Genomic DNA, 13117 nt, shown 5'->3' on the forward strand with positions numbered 1-13117 from the left:
TTATGAATATGTGTAATTCCAAAATGCAACAGGAAACATCCATTCTAAAAGAACAGATATCATACATTGATGGTTTCAGCTAATGAAAATACTAAATTTAATACAATGATTGGATTCACCATTGGGTATCCTATAGAACTGACAATGACAGGGCTTCATCATCATATTGCAATCACCTCCATTAATATTATGTATCTTAGTTCTAAGTGACCCCAATTGGCTAATTCAGGAAACAGTTTTATATCAAATTGATGTCTTACTCTCAAATAGCCACTTTATCAAGTGCTTCTTTGGAGTCTGAGGCTGCCATATTATTCTCAAATGCAGGAACTTGTTTAAACTGTTGAAGTTCACAATCACCTGCAGACACTACTTTTAACAGTGCCCACTCAGAATGACAAACTTAGCACAAATCTGAACATGTGCTGAACATGCCTGTCTCAATCTTGCCTGGGCAGAATACATGCATGCACAGCATCACCTCTCTGACATGTTTGTACCCATTCTCTGGATGTTCATGTCAAAAACATTCCTTCAATGGTACCCTTTTTGATTAGGTACAGAGCCATTCTAAAAATGTAATTTTTTTGTAATGCCTTTCCATTGGTGCATAGAGTAGCATAAAGCACACATTCTGGTATAGAGACATTTCCTGAGGATGGGATCTAGCATCAGTCCAAAAGATCGGAAGACTAAACCTCTGATCCCGGTGACCGACCCAGGTTGGATCCTGCAACATTATCCTGGGACATGTATATTTCCTTCATCTGTGAGAAATTAGTTGGTTTGAAAGTTATAGGTCTTCCAGAAAAGATGGAAAGGAATATAAATATAAGAATTTCTGAGATAACGGAATTGAAGAAGGATGGACTGGATTTTCTTGGCAAGAGGAATGTTGTGTTTTTAAGGAGATTTTTTCAAGAATGGATACTGCAGAGATATTTACAACAGAGACTAAAGAACTCCAAAAATGAGATGCAATTGTTGGGATAATTCCCAATTAAAAGCCTAATGAAAGATTTCACTATGAAGAACCAAAAGAGAGAATTTGATCCTGGCCAGATCAGAGATAATGATTTGTGGTAGATAAGAAACCATTGTAGACTTTCTTTATTGATTTATATTATAAAATACAAAACTACAAAAGAAAATAGTAGGAAAATAGGGGAGGAGAAGGGAAAGGAAAAGTGCAGGGGAAAGGGGGAAAAGAAAGAAAAAGCACTGATTTTAAACTCCTTTTGGTGCGGTAGAATAAAATAATACCATCAAAACTCAACTTTTTACTTTTACGTAATAGTAAAAAATAGCCATTTCTATAACAACAAACCTATTTAATCGGTAAAACCCAAAACCAAACTTTCATTTTTTTTCCACCTCAAGCACAAAGTCCAGAAGCAGTTTCCAAGTGGAAACAAAAATAATTGTGGGTTTTTTTTCTTTAATCAAAGCAGTTAATTTAGCTATCTCTGCAAACTCCATCAACGTTTACAGCCATTCATCAATTATGGGAATCAAAATGTCTTTTCATTTTTGTGCATAAACTAATCCTGTCACCATCAACATATATTAACATCAAAGTTCCATTTTTTTTCCAAGTCTTTTTCCATGAAACCCAAATGAATAGTTTCTGGTTTTATAATTATATTCCGTTTGAGAATCTTCAGTATTAAGTTGTGAATCCTACTGCAATATTTATTTGCTTTATTACATGTCTACCATAAATGATAAAAAGCCTCTTTTTTACATTTGCAGGCTTTCTACGAATAAATTATAATAACAGATTATTAACAGAGGGCCTTGAACTTTAATTTTGCAGTTGTTTAACCTGTTAACTATTTTTTTCTTACATATATATATATATAATATATGACAGGACAAATGGGTTGAGAACAGAACAGAACAGAACAGAACAGAACAGAACAGAACAGAATAGAATAGAATAGAATAGAATAGAATAGAATAGAATAGAATAGAATAGAATAGAATAGAATAGAATGTATCTATATATCAATGCCTATAGTTACATTTGTATTTTCATTAATGAATATAATGATTTTATTTTTCTCTTATGGCTCATGCCTTCCTGCCTCAGGAGGCCTTCAAATGTTTTGACAATGTTCACGTATGTGACAGTCTCACTATCATTATGAAATTAGCCAGTTTCTCTCCTCCAGATCCTGTGGGATCCCATGGAAAAAGGAGGAACTGGGCCTGAAGGACAATACTTATTTTCCCCATGATATTCCATCCCATGGCTGGGAGCCCCAGGGCTCCATGAATTGCTTTGATAGTATATTGCTATTTGTATCTGAAGAACATCTCAACAGGACAGGTCAGATGGATACGTGTAAAATATCTTGTGGCAGACAGAGGCATTTGTACACAGAAAGAAGACATGGAAGATGTTTGTATTCAAAGAGTTGCTATTAATAGCAATGCCTCAAATGGTGTGCAAGGATCCTAGCCTTCAGTGTGACTTTGAGGAGCCTCTTCCTATTTATCACACCTATCATCAGATTGGAGACATCAACATTGCTGCCATTATTTCTGTATTGTTTACATTTTCTGATCCTATTGATTTCAGTCAACATCCTTCTCAGGCACTTCATAATGGATCTGTGTAAGTACATCATCAATTTATTGTCAGACTCTAGACCATGCTGCTAAATCACACGATGCTTGAAATGTTTTCCTCTACTCACAAAGGCTCCTGAAAAAACATGTTTTAAATAAAATGCCTAGGTTTACATTATGTGAAGTGAAATTTCAGCATCTGCGTAAACTCATCAAATATCTATAACCATAAAAGAATGTATTTATGAAGATGTAACTATAACTAAAATTTGGGGGAAGGGCCTATTTCCCCTGATGAATTATCTGTTTGATATTTCTGGTATCAAAATACAGCTGTCATGGTTCCGACTAATGTAACACTTCAAAGAACTTCCAGGCATTGATTTCCCTAAAAGTCTTTTATTGCTTTAAAATGGACCTTTCTCATTTATTAAGAAATAGTGATTCCAATTTCAACCCAGTATTTGTTTTGTAATATAAATAACTCCAGTTTCTGGAGGGGTATATATATGCTAGCATTTTGCTTTGCATTTTCCTGGATCCAAGCTGAATAGTAAAGGTGAATGTATCACTAGAGGGAACAGGAATATTTAGTCAGACCCCATTTGGAATATTATATGTTTTGTATTTAAGGATTCCAGGTACCATGATATGAAGCAGTCTTCATGTGTTTTTTCACAGAATATTTTTTCAGAATTTCCTTCTGGATATAAGCCATTCTTAAAAGCTGCAGTTTGATACTGGGCCTTTCTCATTTATTAAGAAATAGTGATTCCAATTTCAACCCAGTGTTTGTTTTGTAATATAAATAACTCCAGTTCCTGGAGGGGAATATATGTGCTAGCATTTTGCTTTGCATTTTCCAGGATCCGAGCTGAATAGTAAAGGTGAATGCATCACTAGAGGGAACAGGAGCAGGAAAATGTAGGTCCTAATCCTGATGTACAAGGCTTTAGTCAGACCCCATTTGGAATATTATGTTTGGTATTTAAGGATACCAGGTGCCATGATTTGAAGCAGACCTTTCTTCATGTGTTTTTTCACAGAATGCTTTTTCAGAGTTACCAGCATGTCCTGGCCTTAGCGTTTACTCTAAAAGAGATCAATAAAAATCGGCAGATCCTACCCAATGTCACGCTGGGCTTCCATATTTTTAACAGCCATTTCAGCCCAAGCTGGACCTACTTTGCCTCAATGGTTCTGCCTTTCACTCAGGGCAAATTCATCCCTAACTACAAGTGTGGGGTCCCAAAACTTTTGGCTGCAGTCATTGGGGGACCTGATATCTCTCTTCACATGGCAACTATATTGTGCATCTACAAAGTTCCTCAGGTAAGATGTGCTGAAGATATTCTTTATTATATGGCCATACCTCTCCAGAGGTCTCCATGCTTCTTTCTCTTAAAAAACAGAGCAACTTTCAAGACTCTTAGATATCATTTTTTGCTTGCTAGGTTTACCATAACGTATGAGTAATTATAACTCTGAACAGACATTGAGGATATTGGGCATAGAAAAACATTCCCCAAAGCCTGACATTTAATTAAGAGTTGAATGTCAGAAAACTCAGAGGTCTTCTAGTTTAATCCCCTGCTCAAGCAACAAACTCTACACTATTCTCTACAAATGGCTGTCCAATCTCTTCTTTAAAACCTCCAGTGATGGATCACCCACAACTTTTGGAGGCAAGTCATTCCACTGATTAATTGTTCTAAGTTGATTCTCTCTTTGATAGGTTTCCACCTATTGCTTTTTGTCCTGCCTTCATGTGCTTTGGAGAATAGGTGGGCTCCCTCTTCTTTTATTCTTGTCAACCTCAGTATATAGAGGGACATCTTGGTTGATATTTCTAAATAAGGACAACTGCATAATGTTTCTGTCATGGTTCCGACTAATGTAACACTTCAAAGAACTTCCAGGCATTGATTTCCCTAAAAGTCTTTTATTGCTTCAAAATGTTGGCACAGGCATAATGGAAGGTTTATGCCAGAATCTGAATTCCTCTTGCTGGCATCTAACTTTTCTTGCTAAACCCCTCCCTTATCTTGCAGTCACAAGTCACATCTTCCAATTAGCCCAGAGGGTAGAGATTCACTTCCATTCCTTTTCCCGGGCTTTTGTTATTTCCCCTCCCTTTTCTCTGTCATCTGAATTAACTCTAAAAATACCAGACAGTTCTGCATATTTTGTTAAAGCAAGAATATTCAATATTAGCAGCATTGACATCCGGCCCCCCTTACAAAAAAAGACAGATCCTGTAATGTAAACAAAAGCATATGTTAATTACTAGTTTTGGGTTTGTTGGGGTATTTCACATGAAACCTTTTGACAAGCCTGTCAGCTTTCACCTCAATGGATTTCACCCAGGTGGTTTTAGACAATGGGTATTCCTTCCATTGTACTAGGCCCTGCAATTTCCCTTTAAAGATTCTAGAGTCAAGAATACGTTTCAACTACGAGGGGCCCAAGTGCCTTCTTCGGGGGAGGTCTTAAAGTGGAGCCCCGATAAGGTTTCAACAACTGCAATGGACGACTGGGTGAATTCTCCCTCTAGGTTGGACGCAATGACATCAACCATGGCCCCTGGGTCCAGGTAGAGATAGGCCCAGCAATTCAAATGAGAGCGCACTTGGTTGAGGAAAAAAGCCAGCTTCTCTGGGTCCCCATTGAAGGTTGCTCTGAAAGGGGGTGCCATTATAGGTGGTTGCGGTCCCCACTGGGGCTGTTGCTGTTGGCTCCATCCTAGCTACAGGTTTGTCTCCAGGGGTTGCACGTTTGGGGGCTATGGCCAATCTCCTCGCTGCTGGCCCCATCCTGGCTGCAGATTTATGCCTGGGGTTGCACGTTTGGGGGCTGTGGCCAGTCCCCTTGCTGTGGTCGTTCTCCCACCAGCTGCTGATCTCCTGGCTTCTGTATCACCCCAAGCCACTGCAAGGCCTCTATTAGCTGTGGTATGCTCAGCTGCTGCTGATCATCTACCTGTGGGGAGTGCCAATCTGCCCATTGCTGCAGAGGCCTCAGTCTGGGACTCCCTCTGTCTTCAGGACTGCAGTTCCTGGCCGGGGGAATCAGGATCTGATCTACGAGGGGCAGGGTTGTAGGCTTCTCTCTGCAGGAATCAATTTCTGCTTTTCACATCTGGGGTTTGAAATCTTTCCAGTGACTCACCCAAAGCTTCATTATCTTTTGATTCTGCTTTTGAAGTCTTCACTCCCAGCTGGGAGATCTGCCAGAATTCTTTCTCCCCCAGCTGGCTGGCTGCCGCTCCAGTCCCTGGGGAAGCTGCTGCTACTGAGGGGCTGGCCTCAAGCCATCTCTCCCCTTTCATAATGAGATCTTCCCCGAATCTTTATCAATCTACCCCTTAGTTTAGGAATAGTGATTGGAGTTCGGGACCCCTTAATTGGTTTGAAAAATTTGTAGATTCTGGCATGCTGTCATGGTTCCGACTAATGCAACACTTCAAAGAACTTCCAGGCATTGATTTCCCTAAAAGTCTTTTATTGCTTCAAAATGTCGGCACAGGCATAACGGAAGGTTTATGCCAGAATCTGAATTCCTCTTGCTCGCATCTAACTTTTCTTGCTAAACCCCTCCCTTATCTTGCAGTCACAAGTCACATCTTCCAATTAGCCCAGAGGGCAGAGATTCACTTCCGTTCCTTTTCCCGGGCTTTTGTTATTTCCCCTCCCTTTTCTCTGTCATCAGAATTAACTCTAAAAATACCAGACAGTTCTGCATATTTTGTCAAAGCAAGAATATTCAATATTAGCAGCGTTGACAGTTTCAGTATATAAGCTCAAAGACGCCCAGAGACTCAAATGAATGTACACATTTTCAGAGGTTCACTTAGACCTTCGCATTCACATATGTTTGTCTTCCTGCAGTTGACCTATGGCTCTGCTCCAGCCATGGATAAAGAGACTCAAGCAGTTTTTTTCCAACAAATGTTTCCAGGTGAATCCCATGAACATAAGGGCCTCATGCAGCTATTGAAATACTTAAGATGGATCTGGGTTGGAATTCTTGTAGTAAAGGATGAGAAAGCAGAGAAATTTGTCCAGGAGGTGGTCCCCACCTTTTCAGAGTACGGCATCTGCATTGAGTTCATAGAAGAGTTACCAAATATCGATTTCTATAATGATTTTACTGATGTTATGGATGAAGGACAACGTATATACCACGTTCTCATGAACAGCACAGCCAATGTGATAATTGTATATGGTAAAATTCATACCATGACAATTCTGAGAAGTTTCCTCCGGTTTTCAGAAGTGGAGGATATACCAAGGAAGCCAAAGATCTGGCTTATAAATGCTCAGACAGATTACACTTCAATCTTCTTTCATAAATCATGGGACGTCCATTTCCTACACGGTGCTTTATCCTTTGCAGTTCACACAAAAGAAGTCCAAGACTTCCAGGAATTTTTCCACAATCTAAGTCCAAACAATGATCATCATGATCATTTTCGGAAAGATTTCTGGGAACAGGCATTCGGTTGTGTCTTCCCTAATTCAACATCAGAGGTGTCTGAGACAACTTGTACTGGACAGGAGAGACTTGAGACCCTTCCTACATCTGTGTTTGAAACACACATCAGTGGCCAGAGTTACAATATTTACAATGCAGTCTATGCTGTGGCACATGCTTTGCAATCTCTGTATTTATCCAAATCTAGGGACGCAACAATAGTGAAAGCAGGAAGGAAAGAGTTTCACAATCAAGTGTGGTGGCAGGTAAGCCTGTAAGCAGAAACAAACATATATGTAGGTGTATGGAGATTCTCAGTCATCCAGGTCATGGTTGTCCCAAAGGTTCTTTTTCAAGAGACAACTGGACTTTTTTTTTTCCTTGAAGACTTCCAAGTGGCCTCAATGACTCTCAGGGAGAGTGCCAATGACCAGATGACTGCAAGGAATATAAATCCTTCCACTCCACACCATTCAATCAGACCTGAAGAAGCTTCATGGATGAGAAACAAAACGTCTTCCAAGAAAAATAAAAAAGTCCAATTGCCTTTTTTAAAAACACCTTTGGACAACCACATCTGTAGTTGCAAACTCTAACAAACAATATTCTTAGGGGGGTTGTCTTTAGATCTAAAAGTGAGATGTAGTAAAGGATTAACGAACTGAAATATTTATAAGATTATGTTAACATTGCAAATTGAATTCTATAACATTATAACCATATCTCTTAGAATATGTTTCTATCAATGAAATTGAGAAAATTGTCCAAAACTTTCTTGGTGACACACAATGATTCTTCCAAGCTGCTTTCTTTATAGTTTTACATCTGTAGACAAAATCTATCATTGGTATCAACAATATACTCTGTGAAGTATGAGGAAGGGCCTACATTCCCTTATAGATAATATATTCAAATTTATAAAACAATAATACGGTAAAACATAATGTAACTGGAAAATGTGTGTGTGTGTGTGTGTGTGTGTGTGTGTGTATAAGTGTATACACACATACACATAAACCTTTTCAACTACATTTTCTTTTATCTTGTTATTATCTTGCTTCCAGTCTTTTGGATTTTAACTACAATAATTCGTATCTAACTTTAGCATGGCTGCAGCAAGTCTAAAGCTCTTTATAAGAATAGTATTAATTTTTATAGCCATATACCTGTATCTCCTAGTATTTCTTATATATTTATCAGTAGTCATCTGGCTTAAGAGCCTTTAGCAATTAAACTACAATAGTTCTAAAAAAATATTGCTGGGGTTTTTTAACAATTATATTTTAATTTTATTTTAGTAATCTAATATTTTACCTCTAGCTCTATATTGGAATGATTGCTATCTGTTTAATACTGGCCTACAACTAAAGTTTTTTTTTTAAGTGTTTATATTTTCTTTGTTTCAAGAAACATCCCTATCTATGTTTTGAATATATTCCTCTGTACTTTTCTCTCTTTGTTCTTCTCTGTCTGTCTCTGTATTTCAGGTTCATTCTTTTCTGAGAAGTGTCAGATTCAACAACAGTGTTGGTGAGAAGATCTCCTTTAATGAAAATGGAGAACTCATTGGTGGATATGATATTATCAACTGGATCTCATTCCCAAACCAATCCTTTGTTACGGTCAAAATTGGGATGATAGATCCCACAGCTCCAGAAGACAAGTTCTTCAATATTTCTGTAGATTCCATCACGTGGCCAGTAGGTTTTAATCAGGTTAGTTCTTTCAATCTAGATTGGTCTCCCTTCCTTTAGGTAGCAAAAAAAAAATGTATTGTTGAAAGTCTTGGAGCATCATCTCTGAACTAACCTAAGTACAAATGTTCCATAGAAGTAAGAATGATTACTTTTGTAATAGTTGACCTAAAATATTGTACTCTTTACCTTGGCCCTCTGTTAATTATAGACAATAGTTTCATGGTTTTTAAGTAAAATCTACAATCCAGTGTTCTAAATTTAATAAATCTAGTGACTTCAAAATTCAGAAGTTGAGAAAAAAATTGTTATTTAACCAGCACCAAAATTATTTTTCGAGAGTGGTGATGATGATTATAAAAGTCCATAAATGCCAATAAGGGTGGATATTTAATGAATTATAATTTCAGACCAATTACTTCTAAAATGATGTCATTGCTTTACTTCTGTACTGAATTACTTAGTACATAAATCCATTTTTATGCTAGTGATTCCACTGTAACAGTAGCTCTCCAAGCAATTCTTTTCCCCTGTGTATCTTAAAATATTCTTCTTCATTCATTGGTAGGCATTACCTCTATCTTTGTGTAATGATCCTTGTGAGACAGGATACAGCAAGAAAAAGATAGAAGGGGAGTCGTTTTGCTGCTATGTTTGTCTTCTGTGTCCAGAGGGGAAAATATCAACAAAGAAGGGTAGGAATTTTCCAAATATAATGGGACTAAACCAGGAGGTACAACACTGTCTCTAATGCACTGTATCAATCCCACTATGTTCTTTTTCAGATGTAGATGACTGTTCTCCATGTCCAGAAGATCAATATCCAAATCCTGACAAAAATATGTGCATTCCAAAGCGGATCACCTTTTTGTCCTATGAGGAACCCTTGGGGATCAGTCTGACCGTTCTTTCTCTTTGCTTTTCTTTAATGACAACTTTGGTAATCACAATCTTCATGAAACACAAAGACACTCCCATTGTCAAAGCCAACAACCGGAATCTCACCTACATCCTCCTAGTTTCCCTCCTCCTCTCTTTCCTTTGCGTGTTTCTGTTTCTTGGGAGACCCAACACAATTGTGTGTCTCCTTCGACAACCATCTTTTGGCCTCATCTTTTCTGTGGCAGTTTCTTGTGTCTTGGCCAAAACCTTTGTTGTGGTTCTAGCATTCATGGCCACCAAACCTGGTTCCAGATTGAGGAAATGGGTGGGGGGAAGAATGGTCACTTTTATTCTTCTATCCTGTTCCCTTGTTCAAATGTGTTTTTGTGCTGTGTGGCTGATAATGTCCCCACCATACCCAGATTTTGATGTACACTCAGTGTCTGAAGAACTCATCATGGAGTGCAATGAAGCCTCGGTTATGTTCTACTGTGTTTTGGGTTTTATGGGTTTTCTTGCTCTTGTTAACTTCTCTGCTGCTTTTCTAGCTAGGAAGTTGCCTGATAGTTTCAATGAAGCCAAATTCATCACCTTCAGCATGTTGGTCTTCTGCAGTGTTTGGCTGTGCTTCATTCCAACCTATCTAAGCACAAGGGGAAAATATATGCTGACTGTGGAGATCTTCTCCATGATCTCCTCCAGTGCTGGCTTATTGGTGTGCATCTTCCTTCCCAAATGTTTTATCATTGTGATGAGACCCGAACTGAATGATAAGCATCAACTCATGAAGAGAAAGTTTTAACAAATCTTTCTATTTGCTTGATAACCCTTATATGAAGATGTTAGCAATCCTCCTTACCTTTAAGCACATTAAGGCCAAAAAGCAATGTACAATTAGATTTGTCCTTCTGTGTTGCATTGTTCCGAGGTTCAAATGGGTCAGAAACTTTTTTATTTTTGGAAAGGATCCCAAAGATGCTTTATCATGAGGCAACTGGACTTTCTTGTTTTTCTTTGAAGATGTTTCACTTCTCATCCAAAAAGCTTCTTCAGCTCTAACTGGATGGTGGGGAATGGAAGGACCTATACTGCTTGCAGACAGCTGGTATAAGTCCATCCATTCCCCACAATCCAGTCAGAGCTGAAGAAGCTTCTTGGATGAAAAGCAAATCTTCTTCAAAGAAAAACAAGAAATTCCAGTTGCCTCGTGAAAATGTATCTTTGTGATAACTATGACCTGGATGGCTGAGAATCTCCATAGACTTTTGGAAAGGAATTATAAATGTATAATTATAATAACACATTTATAATTTATACAATAATTATAATACATTTATAATTTATACAAAAATGTATAAATAAATAATATCACAAATTAATGTATGAATATATTTCTGTATGTGATTGAGAACTCTAACTAAATATGTAAATTAAATGTCACTTATAAATTTGTTTTGACTGGTCATCTTAATTCATATGCAGATTAGAATGTGTAAAAAGAAATGGGGATTAAATACAAATGAGCCTTTCATTTAAACAGAGAAGGCTTGTGAATTGTTTCTGAAGGAATCGGACACTGGGAATTCTTTGGTGCACATCATGTGTAGTGGTCACCTACAAAACCTGGGGGCAAATTCAAAAGGTCTTCCAGTTGGTCATATATCTTCTCCTCAGTAACAAGAAAAAATGAAATCTCTAGCAGAAAAATAATTCTAGTAAATCCAAGTAAATTCCATCAGAAGTCCAGTATATGGTAGTATCTAATTTACATCATGGTCTCTTTCTAGGAAATTCTGTCAAGTATGATGACTCTGTAGAACAGCACATTCCATGGTCATAAGTCTCTTTGAGTACATAGAGTGTCACAGCGCTTGAATGAAAGGCACACGGTGATTCTAAGTATCAGTTGATGAGATCTCTGAGTGAGCCCTGCTTGGAATTTGCTGAGCCTTTGGAACCAGATTATCTGAAGAAACTTTTCAATGGAAAAAGGAATTATGTTTGGAAGAGCTAGTGCTAAAAGGAAACCAGGCCACCAGTTAAAACAGTGGCTGGACAGCATCAAATCTGACACCAGCCAGAGCATACAAAAACTCAATTCTCACCGCTGTTGTTACATGTAAAATCAAATATATGCTTTGTTTATCAGTCTTTTCTGGCATTATACCTAATAAAAAAAGTTCAGGTTTAAAACATTAAAATTCCCTTATACCTGTTTAAATCTTTACCAATAACAAATTCCTCCACAGTAAACACATTCCTTCTCTTATCCATAAACCTCTTAAAGGTAATATAAATCCTAAACAAATCTAAATACGTTTAATTAAACAAATTAGCTTCTCTAAAAAATAATAATAATAATAGATCCCATAAACATAACTTAAAACATTAAAATTCCCTTATACCTGCTTAAATCTTTACCAATAACAAATTCCTCCACAGTAAACACATTCCTTCTCTTATCCATAAACCTCTTAAAGGTAATTCCCAAAAAAAATTATAAATCTTAGTTCTCCCACAATCTCAATAGTCTTCTAAGTACTTAAACTAAATACTTAAACTTAAACTTCTTATCTAAAATTTTCATTCGATCTCCATAGTCTTCTCTCCAATAACCAGTTCCATCCACTGTAAACACAATCCTTATCAGTCTCTCTTGTCCATAAATCTCGAAAGAAGTACTTTAAAATCTGCCCTTAAAGGTAGCTCCAAAAAATTTGTAAGTCCTGGTTCTCCCACAAACTCAGGAACCAATACTTGTGAGGCTTCCTTGACCTCCTTCTTCTGTTGGTCTTTCTCTTTACGTTTATATGTTGCACAAGTTGTCCTCTGCTCTTTCACCTCGACTTGTTGAGGCCCCTCAAACTGAAATTTCCCATTTTTAATTAATATAGGCTCTTCACACTGCAGTTCTGCCCTTAAAGGTTGCTCCGAGGAGTTTATAAATCCTACTTCTCCCGCAGATTCAGGAACCAATACTTGTGAAACTTCCTTGATCTTCTTCTGTTGATCCTTTTCTTTACAATTGTATGTTACACCGGTTGTCTTCTGCTCCTCCATCTCTACTTGTTGAGGCCCCTCAAACTGAAGTTTCCCAATTTTCATAAGTGTAAGCACTTCAGATTGCAATTCTGCCTTTTTATCTTCCAAAACTTTAAACGTGATAGGTGGCGATGAACATACCCCCAGGACCGAAGTATAAAAGTCTTTTGCTTTAGAAAAAGTATTAAGACTATAACGTATCCCCAGGTAATTCACCACCATTCCAGTCGGAACATCCCATCTAAACAAAATTTGTCTCTTTTTAAGTTCGTCTGATAAAAAAGCAAACTCCTTTCTTCTTCTTAAAATTTTAGATGGGATCTCCTTTAAAATTATAACATTTTGTGAAGCAATTTGAAACCTCTTCTTATAAAAAGCTTGTATAATTTCATTGCGCAGGGATCTTTTCCCAAAGTATATTACCACATCTCTTGGCAAATTCTTTTGCTCTG

The 13117-nt window shown here is 37.5% G+C and overlaps 1 protein-coding gene across 1 annotated transcript; it reads left to right on the forward strand.

Annotated features, from left to right (window-relative positions):
• The first annotated feature begins 2435 nt into the window (after positions 1-2435).
• LOC120302002 (vomeronasal type-2 receptor 26-like) lies at positions 2436-10425 on the forward strand. Its single transcript, XM_039329886.1, has 6 exons — positions 2436-2620; positions 3621-3906; positions 6462-7313; positions 8535-8762; positions 9310-9436; positions 9527-10425. The coding sequence occupies exons 1-6, from the start codon at positions 2436-2438 to the stop codon at positions 10423-10425; spliced, it is 2577 nt and encodes an 858-aa protein (XP_039185820.1).
• Positions 10426-13117: the final 2692 nt, after the last annotated feature.

Source organism: Crotalus tigris, unplaced genomic scaffold (assembly GCF_016545835.1).
Source record: "Crotalus tigris isolate CLP2741 ecotype Arizona unplaced genomic scaffold, ASM1654583v1 scf7180000024422.1470167, whole genome shotgun sequence".
NCBI lineage: Eukaryota > Metazoa > Chordata > Lepidosauria > Squamata > Viperidae > Crotalus > Crotalus tigris.